The sequence below is a fragment of the Salmo salar genome, chromosome ssa21 (assembly GCF_905237065.1).
Source record: "Salmo salar chromosome ssa21, Ssal_v3.1, whole genome shotgun sequence".
NCBI lineage: Eukaryota > Metazoa > Chordata > Actinopteri > Salmoniformes > Salmonidae > Salmo > Salmo salar.
This window is the reverse complement of record NC_059462.1, coordinates 12,196,067-12,218,368: the sequence shown is the minus strand read 5'-3', so window position 1 is coordinate 12,218,368 and position 22,302 is coordinate 12,196,067. Positions and strand designations below refer to the sequence as shown.

General features: G+C 42.7%; 1 protein-coding gene across 3 annotated transcripts in view; it reads left to right on the top strand.

The window, feature by feature from the left end:
- The first annotated feature begins 1,374 nt into the window (after positions 1 to 1,374).
- LOC106581843 (WD repeat-containing protein 75) overlaps positions 1,375 to 22,302 on the top strand; it is a 74,647-nt gene continuing 53,719 nt past the window's right edge. The window contains exons 1-20 of one of the 3 annotated variants that reach the window (XM_014164251.2): positions 1,376 to 1,544; positions 5,670 to 5,799; positions 6,570 to 6,635; positions 8,155 to 8,254; positions 8,451 to 8,572; positions 8,762 to 8,832; positions 9,165 to 9,281; positions 9,402 to 9,490; positions 10,304 to 10,462; positions 11,867 to 12,042; positions 12,316 to 12,491; positions 13,892 to 14,043; positions 14,267 to 14,441; positions 15,447 to 15,541; positions 15,689 to 15,784; positions 16,038 to 16,207; positions 16,466 to 16,525; positions 16,648 to 16,785; positions 17,108 to 17,199; positions 21,104 to 21,416. In XM_014164251.2, the coding sequence (XP_014019726.1) occupies positions 1,459 to 1,544; positions 5,670 to 5,799; positions 6,570 to 6,635; positions 8,155 to 8,254; positions 8,451 to 8,572; positions 8,762 to 8,832; positions 9,165 to 9,281; positions 9,402 to 9,490; positions 10,304 to 10,462; positions 11,867 to 12,042; positions 12,316 to 12,491; positions 13,892 to 14,043; positions 14,267 to 14,441; positions 15,447 to 15,541; positions 15,689 to 15,784; positions 16,038 to 16,207; positions 16,466 to 16,525; positions 16,648 to 16,785; positions 17,108 to 17,199; positions 21,104 to 21,323 (2,490 nt within the window). In that variant the 5' untranslated portion in view covers positions 1,376 to 1,458 and the 3' untranslated portion in view covers positions 21,324 to 21,416. Of the gene's footprint in view, positions 1,545 to 5,669; positions 5,800 to 6,569; positions 6,636 to 8,154; positions 8,255 to 8,450; positions 8,573 to 8,761; positions 8,833 to 9,164; positions 9,282 to 9,401; positions 9,491 to 10,303; positions 10,463 to 11,866; positions 12,043 to 12,315; positions 12,492 to 13,891; positions 14,044 to 14,263; positions 14,442 to 15,446; positions 15,542 to 15,688; positions 15,785 to 16,037; positions 16,208 to 16,465; positions 16,526 to 16,647; positions 16,786 to 17,107; positions 17,200 to 21,103; positions 21,417 to 22,302 lie in introns of those variants that run through there. The other 2 variants (XM_014164250.2, XR_006761169.1) reach the window with 2 other exon arrangements.

Sequence of the window (22,302 nt, the reverse complement as noted above, 5' to 3'; positions counted from 1 at the left end):
ACTCGAGCATGCTTTTGGGGCACAGTCGATAGCACGCTGGACTTCGGGCTAGAAGGTTGAGGGATCGAGACCTGCTCCCTGCCTGTTTCATTATATATTTTGCATTACTCATCTCAAATGTATATACTGTATCCTTCCTATTCTACTGTATCTTAGTCTATGCTGCTCTGACATTGCTCATCCAAATATTTATATATTATTAATTCCATTCCTTTACTTTAGATTGTGTGTATTGTTAGATATTACTTGTTAGATTTTATTGCACTGTTCGCAAGAAACACAAGCGTTTCGCTACACCCGCAATAACATCTGCTAAACATGTGTATGTTACAAATACAATTTGATCACCAGGGCTGTTCTCCCTGTCATCCAGGACCTCTATATCAAGGAAGGCCCGGAAATCGTTAAAAACTCCAGCCACCCAAGCCATAGACTGTTCTCTCTGCTTCGGCACAGCAAGCGGTACCGTGCATCAAGTCTGACACCAACAGGCTCCTGATCAGCTTCAATCGCCAAGCCATAAGACTGCTAAATAACTAACAAAATGACTACACAGTACAGGTTTTCGCTATAAATACACATAGATCCTATTGCCTGATATCAAGATTCGTAATTAATGCGTTATGGAGTCACCTATTATTATAATAATTTAGGTAAAATTATGATAAGTAGCCTACTGCTGTTATCTTTGCAAGGATCATATTTTATTTATAACAAGTCCCATAGGTTATTATAATGCATACTTTTTTTTACAATATTTAAAATGATTATATTAGCGGGACATTAACGTTAGCCCACACCGCCACCCAGCTGCCACTACTTGCGGCATGTCCTGTATACCCTGTGGTCCCTGCCGCTGCATTAAAAAAAAGACGGTGCATAGGCCTTCTCTGTTAGCAATTCATAGGCTTACCTTATTATCCTCCATGGTTAAAGTCTATGGCTGGAGCGTATGTTCTCATCATGTAAAACTTAACCAAGTGATTACCAAAGAGATAAGGCTATCGCATTTTATACAAAGCCAACGTCATAATGTGAAAGAACTTTTACGCAATAAAACAACTTCAGGGATGATCTGTCAATCAATGCGACCAGCGACTCAATACTGGAACCCCATACCACTAAAAAGACCACTCGAAACAATAAATACTGATGTATTAGCTACGTTTCCGTTTTTTTTGGTACAATAATGTGATGAGACAACAAATAAATAAGTAAAAACAGCCAACAACAATGATGAGCAATACATAACATTGTAAATAAGAATGTGTTCTTAACTGACTTGCCTAGTTAAATAAGCTTAAATCATAAAAAATAAAAATAAAATATTAAATCAAATGCAGTAATTTGAGAAGAACGCTTGAGGGCGACTACGAACCAGTTTTGAATAAACAAGGACAGAAGCATGCCATGTGTTGTTGGGTCAGAGGCGAAGGTTCATAGTTGAAATCCGAAAAGATGGTGGCGCACGCAGAAATACGCGTGGTTCATCGTGGTGGTAGCAAAATAAACTTCAGAGAGCCAGTTATTACAAATGATTCCAGGTACGTGTGTGTGTATTGCAGCTGACATAAGCTAAACCTGAATTAACTGTATGTCAAGTATGGCATGGACGCAAACTGTAGCTCTGGCTAGCTACTGTGGCTAGCTAGCTAGCAAGCACGGTAGCTAACGTGTTACTGTATAGCTACAACACAAGTATTCTAATCTTGAGAGAAACGTAACGTTGGCTATTGTTGTATGTGGTCCTGTAGCTCAGTTGGTACAGCATGCCGCGTGCAACGCAAGAATTATGGGTTCGATTCCTGGGAGCACCCATACGTAAAATGTATACGTGCATGGCCATTGCTTCGCCCGCAACGAACCATTGTTTATACAGACGACTCGTTGCAGAAGCGTCCGTACGTAGTCAGGCGTCCTTGATCAACCAACTCAAACGAAAATAACACTTAACAGCGGCATATTCAGTATCTCTAGGAACGATACTTTCCGGGACGAAGCAAGCATGATCGTGGCTGGTAAAAGTGCTAAATGGCTTATACACAGAACCAGTGGAGTGGTGGAAAAAGTACCCAATTGTCATACATGACTGAGTCATTTTCTATTAAGGTATCTTTACTTTTACTCAAGTTAAAGTCACCCAGTACAATACTAGAGTAATAGTCTAAAAGTATTTGGTTTTAAATATACTTACGTATCAAAAATGTAATTTGATAAAATATACTTATAATAGAAACCTATAAATAATTTCAAATTCCTTATATTAAGCAAACCAGACGGACCCATATTCTTTGTTTTATTTTTTATTTATGGCTGCCAGGGGCTCCAACACTGACATAATGGGTGGGACACAATGCAGATAGCCCAGTTAGCCAATGTGCGGGAGCACTGGTTGGTCGGGCCAATTGAGGTAGTATGTACATGGATGTATGGTTAAAGTGACTATGCATATAAGATAAACAGAGTAGCAGCGGCGTAAAAGAGGGGTTGGGGGGGGCACACAATGCAAATAGTAGTCTTATGTTCAGAAGTCTTATGGCTTGGGGGTAAAACTGTTGAGAAGCCTTTTTGTCCTAGACTTGGCACTCTGGTACCGCTTGCCATGCGGTAGTAGAGAGAACAGTCTATGACTAGGGTGGCTGGGGTCTTTGACAATTTTTAGTGCCTTCCTCTGACACCGCCTGGTGTAGAGGTCCTGGATGGCAGGCAGCTTTGCCCCAGTGATGTATTGGGCCGTACGCACTACCCTCTGAAGTGCCTTGCAGTCATATTTGCCTTATGCAGCGCCACACATCGCCTTTGCATAGAGTTGATCAGGCTCTTGGCTGTGCGAAGTTGCTGAATATTGTCAGGATCATGCACATTGATCCAGAGCATCCCAATTGTGCTCAATGGGTGACATGTCTGGTAAGTATGCAGGCCATGGACGAACTGGGACATTTTCAACTTCCAGGAATTGTGTACAGATCCTTGCGACATGGGGCAGTGCATTATCATGCTATAACATGAGGTGATGGTGGCGGAGGAGTGGCACGACAGTGGGCCTCAGGATCTCGTCACGTTATTTCTGCATTCAAATTGCCATCGATAAAATGCAATAGTGTTTGTTGTCCGTAGCTAATGCCTGCCCATACCATAAGCCCACCGCCCACATTGGGCGAACCACTCGCCCACACGATTCCATACACGCTGTCTGCCATTGCCCAGTACAGTTGAAACTGGGATTCATCTTTGAAGAGCACACTTCTCCAGCATGCCAATGGCCATCGAAGGTATGCATTTGCCCACTGAAGTCGGTTAGGATGCTGAACTGCAGTCAGGTCAAGACCCTGGTGAGGACGACGAGCACACAGAGAAGCTTCCTTGAGACGGTTTCTGTAGAAATTATTTGGTTCAGCAAACCCACAGTTTCATCAGCTGTCCGGATGGCTGGTCTCGATCCCGCAGGTGAAGAAGCCGGATGTGGAGTTCCTGGGCTGGCGTGGTTACACTTGGTCTGCGGTTGTGAGGCCGGTTGGACGTACTGCCAAATTCTCTAAAACAACGTTGGAGGCAGCTTCTGGTAGAGAAAGGAACATTCAATTCTCTGGCAAAGCTCTGGTGGACATTCCTGCAGTCAGCATGCCAATTGCACACTCCCTCAACTTCAGTAATATGTGTCATTGTGTTGTGACAACTGCAAACTTTAGTGGCCTTTTATTGTCCCCAGCACAAGGTGCACCTGTGTAATGAACGATTATGCTGTTTAATCCGCTTTTTGATATGCCACACCTGTCAGGTGGATGGATTATCTTGGCAAATGAGAAATGATCACTAAAAGGGCTGTAAGCAAATTTGTGCACAAAATGAGAGAAGCTTTTTGTGGGTATGGAATATTGTTGGGGTCTATTTCAGCTCATGAAACATGGGACCAACACTTTACATGGTGCGTTGTTATATTTTTGTTCTGTATATATTAACTAACTAGGCAATCCACTGATTCCACTTCCTTGCTTGCAGGCTACTGATTCAAAATGTAATGTTACACATGCCGGTAACTAGCTAGGTGCTTTAAGCAACGAGGGTGTAACATTAACGTTTATTTAAACACACTGGCATTGTTTTCAATTGTATTGGGTTGCACAAAAACAGTCCATGGGAAGCCAGAATTGAAATACAATTCCATTTCAACTTATGGTGTTTTCAGTCATCTGTCCTCTTTTAAAGTGAACTCCGGTGAAGAAAAGAAAGCAGAATAACTGTTCCTTTTGAATGAGGACTTAACTCTTATTTTATTTTTTGTCAGTTCACTTTACCTATTTTGTGGTCCGAAACCTCTCTGCATTCACATTGCTATGTTTAGAAAGGAACCAAGGTCTTTTTGCAACAGTCACTCAATGCACTCTGGCTGGCCCACAGTCTGCGTTTTTACAAAGTGCAGGACGAGACATTTTATCAGAATGTGTTATCGGACAGCTAGATATATCTAATCACATTTTGAAAGCTAATATATTTGCATTTTGTTAAACTATGAGACATTATAATCTGAAGATAATATTAACATGTAAATATTATTGGTAACAGAATAAATGGCAGAAGAATAACTGTAGATTAAATAATGCTGTAATTGAAAATTGTACACCCGATGAAGGCTACTGCCCCTTTAAGAGCTAGCATTGATTCACCAAATATGTTGTTGTCTTACACTATTCAAACCCCACAATCGAATAAATGGCTTATGAAGCTCTTAGCTTATAGATCATATTGCAAACAAATAATCTGAATATCGTGTCGATGCATGCAAATATAAGTATTTCGTTTTGTATGTGCATCCATGACAATCTCTAGCCAATGTCCAAAAACAGCACGTTTTTTCCGTGAACCTGAACATCATCTTATCTCTTTTGTGCCACCAATGTATGAGGTTATGGAAGGGGAAACTGTATTGCAGTAGTCTAGTGTATGGTGTGGGAATAATGACAAGCGAACATGGAGAGATTTGTGTTCACATTGCCCTAACAAAGGGAACCGAACAGACTTCAAGCGAATCGAACTTAGACCACCTCTTGAGATTGTTTTGGTTCGCTTCGGGGCTCTTTTGAGGGGTCTGGGTTCCCTTGGCGTGTTCACACTGCACAAAAATTAAGCTAACCTCACTGAGTTCACAAAAATTGTCTGAAAGGGGCCACATTTGAAAACACTTAAGGGACCCACTTCCTCTCTGCTTACCTCATGTCAAAATAAAAGTCCCCCAGAAGTTATTCCTTTTTGTCTACATATGGCACACGTGCAGGACTTATTTTGACATGAGGTAAGCAGAGTAGGAAGTGGGTCTACAACAGACCCACGTTTGGAAAGTCTGTTTAATAATACAATATTTTCGATAATGTGTCTCAAATTCGCTCCCGTCATAATGACCAACCCGCCATGGCCACCGGCACAGTAAGTTGAAATGGAATTGTTTTTAACTTCTGGCTTCCCAGAATTGTATTTCTGTTTTTGTGCAACCCAATTGCTTCAATTGTATGTAAATACACCTGAGTTGCTAAAAGCACCTAACCGGTATCGTTAGCTAGCTAGACCTGTTTTTGGTATTTAGTTAGCTAATCATAATAAACAGTCGGGTGTCTACGTTGAATCGGGAATAACCGTAGTCTGTAAACTGATTTCTTTCCGGTCCTTTTCACCAGGTTCCTTTTGTGTGCCTCGGGGGAGTCAGTGAAAGTGTACAGTTCCAGCTCAGAGGAATGCGTCCATGATTTGCAGGGACACACAGACCTGGTGTCAGGCATTGTCCGCAACCCTTCAAACCACCTGCAGGTTTGTAAATGCAGTAGCTACTAGTTTGTGTGCCCGATATGTGTGAACTTTCCATACTGGGCGTTACAGGAAAGCCCTATACAAAACGGCGCCATAGACTTTAACTAACCGTCGTTGGCGATGATTTTTTTTGTTCACTGACTCAAGAACGAAGAAAGTATCTTTAAATGTCTGTGTCCAGTTGCAGGTGGTTCTACAAAAAACTGCGAAAACGCATGGCAAAAACAATGCTACTATTTTTGCCATGTAATCTTTTCTTTTTTTTTACAGAGTGAGAAATCCCTCTTGCATGTGTGTAGATCTTTGTTTTGGTTGCGCAGTGTGACACTCTGTCATCTACTTCTACAGTTCCTGCAAAGATGTTGGAAAATGCAAGATGTCTGGCAGCTGAAATGGCAAGGGAACACCTCATTTGGTGCAAAACGTAGATTTAATATCTTTCTTTGTTTTTGTAGAATGACCTGCAACTGACACACATTTCTAAGATACTTTTTTGACCGAATCGAGAACAAAGAAAGTATCACCAAGAGTAGTTAAGTTGAAAAATCAATGGCGACATCTTGTATAGGGCTTTCCTGTAACGCCCAGTATGGAGACATAGTTATCACATATCTGGTAGCTATAAATACAGTAGCTACATGCGTGTCTGCAATCAGCATGTTTGTCGAAAGAATGGTTTGTTGTTGCTCCTATGGTTTGGTGTCTCTGAGGAATGTTTGTTCATTGCAATGTTTTGAGTGTAGACGTGATATTGTTGCACTCTCCTGCAGGTATACTCGTGCTCAGTAGATGGCACTGTCCGATTGTGGGACTTCACAGATGGCATCCTCATCAAGGTACAGCCGAGCTCTTTGCCAAAATCATTTGCGATCGCTGCTTCCCTTTTGCTTTATGTACAGTTCTAGTCAAAGATTGGACACACCTACTCATTCAAGGGTTTTTCTTTATTTTTTACTATTTTCTACATTTTAAAATAATAGTAAAGACATCAAAACTAGGAAATAACACACGGAATCATGTAGTAACCAATAAGCTGCCTTGATGACAGCTTTGCACAGACTTGGCATTCTCTCAACCAGCTTCCTCTGGAAAGGTGTAATTCATCCCAAAACATCTCAATTGGGTTGAGCTCGGGTGATTGTGGAGGTCAGGTCATCTGATGCAGCACTCCATCACTCTCCTTCTTGGTCAAATAGCCCTTACACAGCCTGGATGTTTGTTGGGTCATTGTCCTGTTGAAAAACAAAAGATAGTCCCACTAAGCGCAAACCAGATGGGATGGTGTATCGTTGCAGAATGCTGTGGTAGCCATGCTGGTTAAGTGTGCCTTGAATTCTAAACAAATCACAGACAGTGTCATCAGCAAAGCACCCCCACACATCACACCTCCTCCATGCTTCATGATGAGAACCACACATGTAGAGATCATCCGTTCATGTACTCTGCGTCTCAAAGACAAGGCGGTTGGAACCAAAAATCTCCAATTTGGACTCCAGACCAAAGGACAGATTTCCACCAGTCTAATGTGCATTGCTCGTGTTTCTTTGCCCAAGAAAGTCTCTTCTTATTGGTGTCCTTCAGTAGTGGTTTCTTTGCAGCAATTCGACCATGAAGGCCTGAATTACGCAGTCTCCTCTGAACAGTTGATGTGTCTGTTACTTGAACTCTGTGAAGCATTTATTTGGGCTGTGATTTCTGAGGCTGTTAACTAATGAACTTATCCTCTGCAGCAGAGGTAACTCTGGGTCATCCTTTCCTGTGGCCGTCCTCATGAGAGCCAGTTTCATGATGGCAATTGATGGTTTTTGCGACTGCACTTGAAGAAACGTTAAAAGTTCTTGAAATTTTCCGGATTGACTGACCTTCATGTCTTTAAAGTAATGACGGACTGTCGTTTCTCTTTGCTTATTTGAGCTGTTCTTGCCATAATATGGACTTGGTCTTTTACCAAATAGGGCCAAAATCTGTATACCACCCCTACCATGTCACAACACAACTGATTGGGTCAAACACATTAAGAAGGAAAGAAATTCCACAAATCAACTTTTAACAAGGCACACCTGTAATTTTAAATGCATTCCAGTTGACTAGAATGGTTGAGAGAATGTCAAGAGTGTGCAAAGCTGCCATCAAGGTAAAGGGTGGCTACTTTGAAGAATCAAATATAAAAATATATTTGAATTTAACACTTTTGTTTACTACATGATTCCATGTGTTTATTTCCTAGTTTTGATATCTTCACCATTATTCTACAATGTAGAAAATAGTACAAATAAAGAAACCCTGGAATGAGTAGGTTCTTCAACTTTTGACTGGTTCTGTATTTATAAATCACTTTACTATAATACTTTTCAGACCTTCATTATTGGGTACCCCATCTACTCCATATACGTCTCTGAAAATCATGGAGGAGTTGTGTTTGTCGTCGTCCCAATGGCAAATGACAAAAGCTCTGGTAAGTACAAATCAGAGGTTGGCATTTGCACGTCAATTGTCCTTAAATGCCTATATAGGGCCTTTTTGCAGTCAGACGGTGTTCTTTCAAGTCACAAGTGATTTATTTTGTAATTGGTCAACATAATAGTGCAGAATGTGGAGGAGGGTGATCTCTTACATGGATGTGGTGTGTGTGTGTGTGTGTCTGTCTTCAGAGCTGTTCCAGCTGGTGGCTGTTCATCTGCCCCGAAGTGGGGACCAGGAAGTGGAGGCGCGAGAGCTCTCGGCCGTCCTCTGTGATGTCAGCCCCTCCGGGGCTGCCTCCTTTGGCAGAGGGGTACGTGTAGTAGGCCTACCTGGAACTTCAGTAGCAAACAAGTCTCTGGCAGCAAACAACTTACGCTTGGGTCACTTGTCATAGTTTGCCATTGTATTGTTAAGCGAAAGGTTTGAGTTTTTTTTTTTTCACCTCCAATATAAATGCCAGCTCTTCGTGAAAAGCTTGTTTATTCCTCCAATCTAACAGGGTGAATACATTGCTGCCGCCAAAGGTTTACAGCTTGAGGTGTTTTTCTTCAAGAAGCAGAAGTCCTACAGGTAAACAACATTCTGCCCTGTCAGGAGGCTGTCCCCTTGAAGGACTCTAAGCATGAATGTTAATGTCTTTCTGGCGAGTGTTTGTGCAAAACAAGTCCAAACACGCTGAATGGCAGTCCTGTCTGTTGGATGAGTGGCCTTTCTGCGTGTCTGTGGTCAGGAGTGGGGGAGTTCAGCCAGCCCTCTCGATTGTTTTGAGCAACCCCCTCATCTGGAAACAGGATTGATTACATTACAGTATTTTATGGGGATTTGACATTGCCCAACTAAACATTGGTCATCACTAGTCATAGCACTCCTTCAACTGTATTGTCTGTTTCTGTGCCCCACAGGTTTTTCCTCAAGTCGGGGAATAAGAAAGGGGCCAAGAATGCCTTCACCTGTGTCTCGTGCCACCCTAAAGAGGACTGTATCGCCACAGGTCACGAGGACGGCAAAATTCGCCTGTGGTGAGTGATGCCGGAAGAACATTGCGGCCATGACCATACATGGTCTCACTTAAGACCAAATTTAGGGGAAACACTGCATTGGCATCACTCACAAACAATGTTCTTTCTCTGTCTTCATAGGAGAAACTTCAACCAGAAGAAGGAGTACACATACTCCACCCTACACTGGCACCACGGGGCAGTCAACACACTGCAATTCACCCCTGAAGGTAACCTATAACCCCTGACCCTATAACTGTTGAATTATACCTATACAAATCATCATCTTTGGTCACACTACAGGGGTCGTGTAGAGAAGCATGTCTGTTATATGAAATATATTCCCAAATATTTGATTTTCTCTGTTAAGCTGTGTGCACTGAACTGACATGCATGATTGTTTCTGACAGTCTGATTGTCCAGATGAAGGGAATGAAATAGTCTATAATGCGCACTACTACTGTGGCACTCAACTCAAGCAGTGGTACTGCTGACAAAGTAATTCAAAGCCTCTACTTTGTCACTCGGGTCAGGATGCAACTTTCCAGTGCTACTATTTTTGGCATGTAATCTTATTAAAACAAAATCAGAATAGTTTACCTATTTACCTAGTCGGCTTGCCATGTGTTCTGTAAGATAAATATTCCTCTTGAGGCGCATTCAAGTTGCGAGAGCCACAGGGAGGGAAACATGTATTCTGACAAGCAATCAGTTCACATAAATTAATGCAAAGCCATTTAAATAATTTTGCGCTTCTGTTATCTGATGAAAACCCAGCTATTTTTTGCGGAATGTGTTGCATTAATGTGAAGAAAAACTATAGTTGCACGCCGCTGATCATTCTATTTAGGCAAATAAACACAGTTGACTTTCAATATAAAATGCGGGTGAAATGGTTTGAAACTCAGATTTTCTGATCGTCTGCGTTTTAAAAATGCACATTTCTAAAAGCTAATGCGACCCCTGCTCTATGCCAACTGTTTTCCTGGTTCATGATTCTGACCAGTGGCGTGATGGCCTTTGTCTACGCTTCTTTTCTGTAGGCACCAACCTGCTAAGCGGGGGGATAGAATCGGTGCTGGTCCAGTGGCGTTACACACAAGAGAACCAGAAGGACTTCCTGCCGCGCCTGGGCGGTGCAATCACACACATTGCCGTGTCACCTGACGGTTCATTGTTCTGCACCTCCCACTCTGACAACAGTAAGGACTGTTGCACCCTGTTCCAATAATTTCATGGTTCATTCCTCCATCTTGCCTCCCTCCCTTGAAGTAATCACTGATCTGACATGACTGGAATAGTCACTGCTATGTAGTGGATTTCAGTGATTACTTTAAGGAAAGATGCTTAAAACTGTTCAGGGTCCTCAGTCTCACACTTGAAAGGGACAGCAGATTCCCAAGTAGCATATACTATTTTATCTTAGAAATGGCTGGTGCTGACATCACCATGTACAGTGGGGTCCAACATTTTGATAAAGATGAGAAAAAAAATACTGTATATAAACAAATAAATCAAATTATGTTATTGCGGGTGTAGCGAAATGCTTGTGTTCTAAAGTAATTCTGAGCTATATTGTATGCACCATTGTTTTTATTATTTTATACTAATACAATTGCTCAGAGAAAGAGATTTTGTTTAACAAGTAATAAATGCATCTCAAAGATAGGGGTCAAAATGATTGGATCCCCTGTTCAATATTCCCCTTGCAAGGACAACGACCCAGACTTTTTCTGAAACGTTTTATCGGTGCTATGGTCAGATGACATGAAAATGGAGCTCTTTGGCCACGCACACCTCTGGTGGGTTTTGCATTGAAAGAAAGATGCATAATCAGAAAAGAACCACATACCTACTGTAAAATATGGTGGTGAATCATCAGAATTTCAGCTTTTTCACCGGGGGATTTCCTGGTATCAAATGAGTTAAGGTCAAACAGCATCATGACTTTACCAAGTACCAGAACATTTTGTCCAGAAGGCTGAAACTTGGCCACACGTGGATCTTTCAGCAAGACAATAACCACAAGAGCACATCCAAAATCCACAAAGAAATGGTTAATTGACCACAAAATCAACATTTTGCAATAGTCATCTCAGTCTCCAGACTGAGATGGCCATTGACAGACAGACAACCTCATTGAAAACCTGTGGTTTGAATTCACAAGGGAAGTCCATAAGAGCAGACAAAACATATCAAGGATCTGGAAAGATTCTGAATGGCAGATTGGTCTAAGATCCCTCCCAATGTGTTCTCCAATCTCATAAAACATTTTCGAAAAAATCTGTCTCGTTATCTTCGCCAGGGGAGAGTGCTGGAGTAAAGAGATTTTTTTTAATTTTTATTACTTGATAAACAAAATATTTTTCTCTGAGCAATTGTGTTAGTATTAAATAATATAATTTAAAAAAGAATTTGCGCGTACAATATAGCTCAGTATTTGTATTATTTATTATTGTCTTTTTTTGCTCATCTTTATCAAGTGATCCAATAATTTTGGACCCCACTGTATTTTGTGTCAAACAACTAAGGGCTTTTGGATGTTGTCACGGGGTTTAATCTGTAGACCTGATCCATCTTTTTTTCTCCCTATTTTCCCTGTCAAGAAATCACTATCATCCAGAGCTGTGTTAAAGTGTCGGCCATCATCCAGGGGCTGGTCAAGGGCGAGGGTGTGCGGACAGACCTGATGATCGACCCGCGTAGTAAAGCCTTGGTGCTCAACGGGAAACCAGGCCACTTGCAGTTCTACTCTCTCCATCGCGACAAGCTGCTCTACAATGTAAGCACAGCTTTTATTGCCTGGAGCTGTCAATGAAAAACACCAAACACTGTCCTTGTTAACTTGGCCCAGGGAGCTACCTAGGAAGGTTCTTGAACTTTGATGTCATGTGACTATTAGACATAGAATGACTAGAATGGATGGCCTGAGTCTCGGAGGTCTGGCTTCGCTCTTTTGTCATGAACTCAAAATGAACTCTTTGATAACTGAATTAAATCTTATTGACCAATCAAGCTAATGGAAATTATTTGACTATTTCTCTTCTACCTTCAGTTGGACATAGTACAGCAGGAGTACATCCACGAAGAGGGTCTGGACCAGTTTGAGGTGGTCAAGGCTGCGTTCGACACCCGCGGCGACTGGCTTGCTACGGTGGAGGAGAGGACGCAAAAAGGCTCTGAGCTAGAGATCAATTTGAAGCTGTGGGCATACAATGAGCAAACTCAGAGGTACTATTTGTTTGCACACCATAGCCAGCCTGGTTACATGTTGTACATGACTTCATATCAACGTGCCATTTTTCATGCTCGTCATTAACAAGCCCCTTAGTTAATGCTGTTCACACGTTTTGCCGTATCCATGTGATACACTACATGACTAAAAGTATGTGGCCACCTGCTCGTCGAACATCGCATTCCAAAATCATGGCCATTAATATGGAGTTGGTCCCCCCCCCTTTGCTGCTAGAACAGCCTCAACTCTTCTGGGGAGGTTTTCCACTTGATGTTGGAACATTGCTTCCATTCAGCCACGAGCGTTAATGACGTCGGGCACTAATGTTGGGCGATTAGGCTTGGCTCGTAGTCGGCATTCCAATTCATCCCAAAGGTGTTTGATGGGGGTTGAGGTCAGGGCTCTGTGCAGGCCTGTCAAGTTCTTCCACACCGATCTCGACAAACCATTTCTGTACGGACCTCGCTTTGTGCATGAGGGTATTGTCATGCTGAAACAGGAAAGGGCCTTCTCCAAACTGTTGCCACAAAGTTGGAAGAACAGAATCGTCTAGAATGGCATTGTATGCTATAGCGTTAAGATTTCCCTTGGCTGGAACTAAGGGGCCTAGCCCGAACCATGAAAAACAGCCCCAAACCATTATTCCTCCTCCACCAAACTTTACAGTTGGCACTATGCATTGGGGCAGGTAGCGTTCTCCTGGCATCCGCCAAACCCAGATTAGTCCGTTGGACTGCCAGATGATAAGGCTTGATTCATCACTCCAGAGAACGAGTTTCCACTGCTCCAGAGTCCAATGGCGGTGAGCTTTACCCCACTCCAGCCGACGCTTGGCATTGTGCATGGTGATCTTAGGCTTGTGTGCAGCTGCTCGACCATGGAAAACTATTTCATGTAGCACCCTAATAACACTTATTTTGCTGACGTTGCTTCCAGAGGCAGTTTGAAACTCGGTAGTGAGTGTTGCAAGTGAGGACAGACAATTTTTACGTGGTTCAGCACTCGCCAGTCCCGTTCTGTAAGCTTGTGTGGCCTACCACGTCGCGGCTGAGCCGTTGTTGCTCCTAGACGTTTCCATTTCACAATAACAGCACTTACAGTTGATGGGCAGCTCTAGCAGGGCAGAAATTTGACGACCTGGTGGCATCCTATGACGGTGCCACATTGAAAGTCACTGAGCTCTTCACTAAGGACATTCTACTGCCAATGTTTGTCTATGGAGATTGTATGGCTGTGTGCTCGATTTTATACACCTGTCAGCAACGGGTGTGGCTGAAATGGCTGAATCCACTCATTTGAAGGGGTGTCCACATACTTAAACATACACTATATATACACAAAAATGTGGTTTCCATCTTTCGTCCACTCTCTACCCTTCCTCCTTCCCCCTCTGTAGTTTTGTGCTGAACACTACAGTCACAGCCCCCCACGAGGACCAGATTACAGCCATGTGCTTCAGCCCCTCACCAGAGACCACCATGCTGGTGACCATCAGCTTCGACGGCCACTTCAAAGCCTGGCTGCTGGCAGACCACTCGGACACCAAGGGTAAATGGTTATTTTTCTATCACTGAGCCTGATGGCCAGGAGATGGCAAAAGTCTGCCTTGTAATAATGTTCTTCCATTTTTTTTGGTCCTGGAGACCTGCTAGTTATTGTTCACTGACACATGATTTGGCTAATCAAGGTATTGATGACGAGCTAAATCACATTGACGCTCTAATATTCTCCCTGGCTTTTCCTTTCTCTCTATGCCGCTGACTACCAGCAGAGGGCGCCTCCTGGTCATGTGACTTTGTTGGCGGGTACCACCTCCTTAAGCCTGGCTGCTGCTGCTTCTCGGCCGACGGCTCCCTATTGGCTGTCGGTTTCCAGGAAGTGGTGACTGTATGGAGCCCCTCCTGGGAGCTGCTTACCACCCTGTCCCAGCCCCCAGGGGCCATCAGGTCAGAGCTCACTCGCACACACCTATAAACAGACAGACACACTTAAAAACAACTTCACACGCTTATACACAAACACGCATGACCGTTCAAACGAGCAGACGTTTCAACAACTTTCCTAACAGAAAATGTGTATGTTAGCAGATATGGCTGTCTATCAACAAACAAGATGGTTTTTTAAACTAGCAGCTATGACTCATGATATGAACTTAGATTCACATTTTACATTGTTTACTTGTGTAAAACCCTCCGTGGTAGATAAGTCTGTAATATTTGACTTCACTGGCACAAAACGAGTGTACTTTATGGCAACAGATCGGGAACATACAAAAAAAACGTGATATTGGCCAGCCATGTCAACTTGGGAGACCGAACCTGCTCCGCAACGTTGAGGGAGCCTCTACAACAATATTTGCCAAGTCAGCTCCCCCTTCCTTAGGTCAGCGAGTGCAGAAAACTAGTATTTGGTGTTGTCTTACTCAATTGCATGCCAGAGCTGCCTAGCTGCTGCCTATAAACTCGTGATCAATGTTAACTGTTGCAGTGCTGTTACTAGTCCCAATTTAAATGTGTTCTTTTTACTTCCATTTGCATGCCCTGGTTTTAGTGCTGTCAACTATACATCACTCTTCATCCTTTTTCTTCGTCCACCTAAATGAGGATGTAATGTATAGGGCTAGCTCTGCCTCATATGTGCTCTGAGTAATGTAGACACTTGCTGGTACAGAAATGGCTTTGGAAGTCGAGCACTGGGCCTCCGCACTGTTATTCCAGCTGCCCCACAGCCCCTTGTATAACCGCCTCCTATTGATTTTCTGTTTGGCGTCTGCTTGTGTTCTGAACAGAAATGATTTCAGATGACTGTATTTGTTGTTGTAGCTCTGGTGTGGAAAAGGTCCTTGCCACTAATCCTGTGAGTGGGTTGTGGTATGGTCATGGGTACTTTGAAAGTATGGTAAGAGACTGGTGAATGGGTTTGAAAGATGAGACTTTTTTTTGATCCACCAGGGACCTTTGTTTTGGAAGGTTAAGCTGTTCCAAGTACCTGTTGGGGACCAGCACCAAGAACCAACTCTGTTGCTGGAACCTCCTCACCTGCTCATGTAAGACAGACCCTCTGACGTGCGTGTGCCTATGTGCAGTTGTCCTATAAGCAACATGACCACAACCTAAAATAAAATCTGTTAAATCCATAGACCTGACGTTTGTTTTCCTACTTTCGTTTCTCTCTCTTCCCTTCTCTCAATCAGTGGAGTGGAGCACCCCTGTGGATGTGAGCCTGCTCCAGGCCGACCCACTGTCTGAGAACATGGCTGCCTTCTGCAGTCAGTCTGGCTGCTCCGACTGTGAGTGCTTCCTGGTTCTAGCTCCTAGCTCCAACAGGACTCTTTCTCTTTGCTTATTTAGATTTAGACTTGGCTGGGTCTACCATATGACAAGACTAAAGTACATATTACAGAATACCTAGGGGAACCTGCCATGTTACATGTGTGCAACTAGCTAAACTTTGGGTCCTTGGGTTGTGTGGTATGGCAACATCACCTAAACATCACCTAGGTTATATGAGCTTCACTCATCAATGCCCTCTCCTCCCACCAGTGTTTGTGTTCAAGCCCGGCGAGTCGCGGCCCCTCTACTCCCAGAGGGCCTTGTGCACGGGCAAGGTACAGCATGCCGTCTTCGCCCCGCGCGACCAGATGCTGGAGAGCTGCGAGGAGCACGCTCAGTGGCTCAACAGATCCCAGCTCTACTTCCTCACCCAACACATGGTGAATATATAGTCTCCAGACTCATGGCTTCCTCTCCTCGTCTCCTTTCCTTTGTCACCCCTAATACATTAAAGGACACACCACGTGTTCTGTTCCAATTCAAACCTTGAATACAAGACCCCCCCAAACTACTAAATGACATTGAAAGTAAAGAACCTGTTCATCTGAGGGGATGGCGCATGCGTGGGTTTTACTACTTATTCCACTGGCAGGTAACTAACCACAGAGTTCTGTCTGACATCCTCTTCTCCATTGTAGGATTTGATGACGTTTAGCACTAAGACTGAGGAGGACAGACTGTTGGCGTCCAGTAAACGGGTACAATCCCACTTTGTTACAAAGCAGTTGCGAAACATATTGCCAAAGTAATCTAATCCTGTAACACATGTATAGCATTCTCTATTGAAGTTCTGACTATTTGTTTTTGGGGTGTTTTTCAGCTCATGGTGGACGACAGTGTTGCCGTTACGCCATTCTATCTGTTGCTAGGGAAACACAGACAGCAGCAGCAAGAAGCGCTGACCAATCCCATGGCAGAAAGGATTCAGCTACCACAGGGCTCCATTGCCATCAAGGAGGTGTGTATGTGCGCACGCGCATTCATGCAAGGGCCACTGACCATTAATTTGCGGACTTGTAAATAAGCTAGTGTTTCTACATTCTGTAATGTTGGCCCTCAAAGTTCACGTTTAGTTTTGCTTAAAAAGTGCATGTGCCAAGTACTTGTATACTTCTATGTAGTGAACTACTAAATATACTGAGTTGACTTTAGATGTTAGCTAAGACAAATTGGTCTACAAATATTTCTAGATTGTATTAGAACGTTAGACCAGGTTCTTGATAATTGCCTTGCAATAAGCATCAGGAGTTCCTCATAACTCACTCCTCTCTCCCCCTCAGCTGCTATACACCCCAGCCCACGTCCTGCCTTCAGCCTCGTTCCTCTGCTCTATGTTTGTCCGCTCCCTGCTCATCTCCAGCTCTGCTGCCAGGTGAGTCCAGTAACTAGTAGTTACTTTATTGTCCCAGACAAGAAAATGGAAAAAAGACATTGTGCCAGTCTGGTGTAGCGGTCGAGGCTTCCGACTCAGGACCGCATGTAGATTTTGGCCACCCTCTGTCTGTCTCTACTATTGAGGTCTGATTTTCTGAATTTTATTTAAATTATACATTACAATTGATATAGAATCACAATAAATAGGTTAAGCTATATTGGCCTGAAAACAATTAAGGTCAAAGCAGTATTGTGATGATGGCCTTGCACCCTAGCGGACTCTGTCACCAGTCTTGCTCTGACACATCAGTGCAGATGGAGACACGGTGAGGAAGCCACATCAAATGAAATTTGACCACTTGGTTTGTCTTAATCCCAACAACAAGGCCAGAATTTAATCCAGCGCATCCGGTTCAAGAACTGGAGTTGTGCAGGCCACCACACACTGGCCGTGTCCGAATACCCATACTAGTGTACTACAGACTGCATACTATTTACTCTTCGCCGCATACAATTTAGCACGTACCGGTTAGTAAAAAGTATGCCCCGGGTGCAACGCAGTAGCGGCTCCTGATTGGCTGAGTAGGTGGGTGGGACAGACATGCATCGCATTAACCAGCCTGAAAATAGCTAATTTCCAACTTGATTAATTTCTCTAAACTCTGAATAGAATAGGAATTGCGTTATAGGCCTACTCAGGCTGCTTATAATCAGCCTATCACATTCGACCTATACTGTAGTAGACCATATAGCCCATCTATCCTAGGACTGAAGACAGAAAAATATTATTTTGATTCCATTTCAACATATTTATTAGCGAAACCAAAGTGCTGTAACATACACTACCGTTCAAAAGTTTGGGGTCACTTAGAAATGTCCTTGTTTTCCATGAAAACGTACATGAAATGAGTTGCAAAATGAATAGGAAATATAGTCAAGACGTTGATAAGGTTATAAATAATGATTTTTAATTAAATTATTGTGTCCTTCAAACTTTGTTTTCGTCAAAGAATCCTCCATTTGCAGCATTTACAGCCTTGCAGACCTTTGGCATTCTAGTTGTCAATTTGTTGAGGTAATCTGAAGAGATTTCACCCCATGCTTCCTGAAGCACCTCCCACAAGTTGGATTGGCTTGATGGGCACTTCTTGCGTACCATACGGTCAAGCTGCTCCCACAACAGCTCAATAGGGTTGAGATCCGGTGACTGTGCTGGCCTCTCCATTATAGACAGAATACCAGCTGCCTGCTTCTTCCCTAAATAGTTCTTGCATAGTTTGGAGCTGTGCTTTGGGTTATTGTCCTGTTGTAGGAGGAAATTGGCTCCAATTAAGCACCGTCCACAGGGTATGGCATGGTGTTGCAAAATGGAGTGATAGCCTTTAAGATACCTTTTACCGTGTACAAATCTCCCACTTTACCACCACCAAAGCATCCCCAGACCATCACATTGCCTCCACCATGCTTGACAAATGGCTTCAAGCACTCCTCCAGCATTGTCATTTTTTCTGCATCTCACGAATGTTCTTCTTTGTGATCCGAACATCTCAGACTTAGATTCGTCTGTCCATAACACTTTTTTTCCCCAATCTTCCTCTGTCCAGTGTCTGTTCTTTTGGCCATTTTAATCTTTTCTTTTTATTGGCCAGTCTGAGATATGGCATTTTCTTTGCAACTCTGCCTAGAAGGCCAGCATTCCGGAGTCGCCTCTTCACTGTTGACATTGAGACTGGTGTTTTGCGGGTACTATTTAATGAAGCTGCCAGTTGAGGACTTGTGAGGTGTCTGTTTCTCAAACTAGACACTCTAATGTACTTGTCCTCTTGCTCAGTTGTGCACCAGGGCCTCCCACTCTTTCTATTCTGGTTAGAGCTCGTTTGCGCTGTTCTATGAAGGGAGTAGTAGACAGCGTTGTATGAGATCTTCAGTTTCTTGGCAATTTCTCGCATGGAATAGCCTTCATTTCTCAGAACAAGAATAGACTGATGAGTTTCAGAAGAAAGGTCTTTGGTTCTGGCCATTTTGAGCCTGTAATCGAACCCACAAATGCTGATGCTCCAGATACTCAACTAGTCTAAAGAAGGCCAGTTTTATTGTTTCTTTAATCAGAACAACAGTTTTCAAATGTGCTTACATAATTGCAAAATGTTTTTATAATGATCAATTAGTTTAAAAAAAATGATAAACTTGGATTAGCTAACACAGCGTGCCATTGGAACACAGGAGTGATTGTTGCTGATAATGGGCCTCTGTAGATATTCCATAAAAAAAATCTGCTGTTTCCAGCTACAATAGTAATTTATAACATTAACAATGTCTACACTGTATTTCTGTTCAATTTCATGTTATTTTAATGGACAAAAATGTTTGCTTTTCTTTCAAAAACAAGGACATTTCTAAGTGACCCCAAACTTTTGAACGGTAGTGTAATATAAATTCAATCAAATAGCCTAGTACACACAAACTTTTCAGATGTTCAAATCAAAATGCTATTGCACAGAAAAACATGGACAGTCAGTTGCATCACAAATTCAGAACTGCTGGACAGCAACATAATAAACTAAACCACTGATCATTGGGAACGAGATCAGAATGACTGCTCAGGCTTGATTCATTAATTAACTAATTAAATAGGTAGCCTACAAAACTTTAAACAATACATATGTTCAAATCAAAAGGCCTGAGTAACATGCCATCAATAACGCAGTACCGACACATTCAGAAATCAAGATGGTTTAGTATTTAGTTTAAAAGCTCTGACGAAGGCCAAGAGAACAGACCTTTTCAGTGAGAAAATAGATTCTCTATGGGTAAAAGAAAAATACTTCTGTTTTCAAATATGCAGCCTACGATGCAATACTAATTTTAAGGAGAACAAAAACTACTTGGCCTACTTTCTTTTTTTTTTACTCCACCGCAGAAGCTTTTGGCTTCTTCCCATTTTAAGTAGCCTAGTTTTGTTGTGGCTACTTGAAGAGACCTAGGACCTATCACCTGTAGCCCACCTCTTCCAATGCATTGTGTAAAAGTGTGCATCAAATTCTACTAGATCTGAAATTAGTATAACATCCTAGCATTTAGACCATAGTTGATTTTCGTTGTTTCCCGTTATTCGTTCACTTCTGTAGCGCATCCCCATATCTAATGGGGATGCGCTGTTGTCAAAGCCGAAATGAGTATGCCATCCGGGCATTTAAAGTATACTTGATTTTCGAAATGTCACATACTATTAAACTTTAAATTTAAAACGGCCTACTATTTAGAAAGCAAGTATGGGTATTCGGACACTGCTATTTGACTTCCTTTGGAAGGTTGTGAAGTGTTAACTGTCTGCTTTCATTGAGAGGTTGATGTGGACTGAAAAATGACATGAAGAGGCATGTGCATACTGCAGTCATTATTTGGATGGTTGTTGTCTGCAGCACTCCGACCTGGCATGATGTCTGTGTTGACACTGCTCAGGGTCACTCTGCCAAAGGCCTCCTGGGAGATCGGAGAGAGAGCTCCAGTCTTGGCAGCGAGGCTGAAAACACTATCAGCCTCTCGTTAATCATTGATTTTTTTTTCAAACCAACAATATGCCGTCAGAACTCTTCAAATGCTGACCGAAAAGATCCAAAATAATGTCCCATGATTTGTATTCAGGCTAGTTCTTGGATTCCCCCAGGTGGTTGTTTTAAATGATCGTAAACATAAGGTTACATGGGTACAAAAACAAACCATATGGTTGGACTACTTGACATGAAAACGGGCTGATACACCTCGGTTCAGCAGATAAATTGACAATGCGATGGAAAATGTCATTTTATGCTGACTGTTAGGAATAGTTGCTTAGTTGGCCTCACGACCGGGACTTTCACCTCCCTTATACAAGTGTTTTGTTGTTTTTATAATTGCTGAAGAGAGGAAAAGGAACCTGTAGAAGAGGAAATGGAGAGTGAGGAAGAGGACTCTGAAGGGGAAGCAGAGCTCCGAGACGCCAGGCAGGATCTGGGGGGGTCGGCAACATGGGGCCCGGGTGAGGAGTTGGGGGCACCAGCTCTCACGAAAGCCCAGGAGCGGGAACTGAGGAGAGTGAAACATTTTGACCACAGCTGGCTCAGTAGCCTCCTGGAATGTTAACCTTTACCAAGCCAAAACACACACACACTTTACCCAGTCATAGTTTTCCTATGTCTGTATTTTGATGTAATAAAATATTTCAATTGTGCCGTATCATGCTTATCATTTTTGGCATCACCCTCCCAAGGTCATTTTAGTTTTGCTGTACTTAAAAAAAAGTGTGCGTATATCTATCTATGTCTCCATGCAGTAGGGTTGGGCAGTATCGTCATACCGTTTCTCTCATCCCGAGATTTACGTATTATCGGCTTAGTACACAAGAGGGTGCCAAAAAAAGCCAATTGGGTGTCTATTACCAGATTGGTAACAAAATTAGCACAAGTAATAGCGCATTTCCATAGGGGCTGCTAGCTAAATATGCTAACAAGCGCAAACAAAAATAAATGAAATAGCAAAGATAGGCAATCCAGCTCATAAAGTTATACGTGTATAGGTAGGACTTACCGAATGTCCTTTTGTGAGTTTGGACTTTTGCAAGCGAACGTAAACTAAAGACATTTCTCAAATGAACAAAGGTTTGAGGCATGCTTGTCTGAAGCAAGAACAGTACTGGTCGCTACGGCAACAAGCCTGCCTGCTCTGCTCAAAAAAGAGTGGGGGAGGAGGAGCAGACAGGCCAAGAATTGAGAGGAGAAAAACACAAGGAAATTGAGACAGCACTGGCTCTGTAGCCTGCAGATAAATCATCCAAAGGGCTTTGACTTTTCAAACACCGCAGAAAGCTAACACTATGATTCACCTTATTAATTAAACCACTTACTTAGATAACTAGCAAATAAAATTTAGGGGTTGTGAGATTCTGCGTTTTTCACACAGGAAAAATAGTCATAAATCTTGCAGTGTTTTCTAAAGTCAGATCTAAAATGCTTCTTACTGTAATTTCTGCTCAGTGTCAGACATTTCGTGCTTCAGTTGCACTTCCCCATTCAGAATGCCCGTTCAAGAATTCTCATCTATCACTGATAGTCACCGCTCTGAC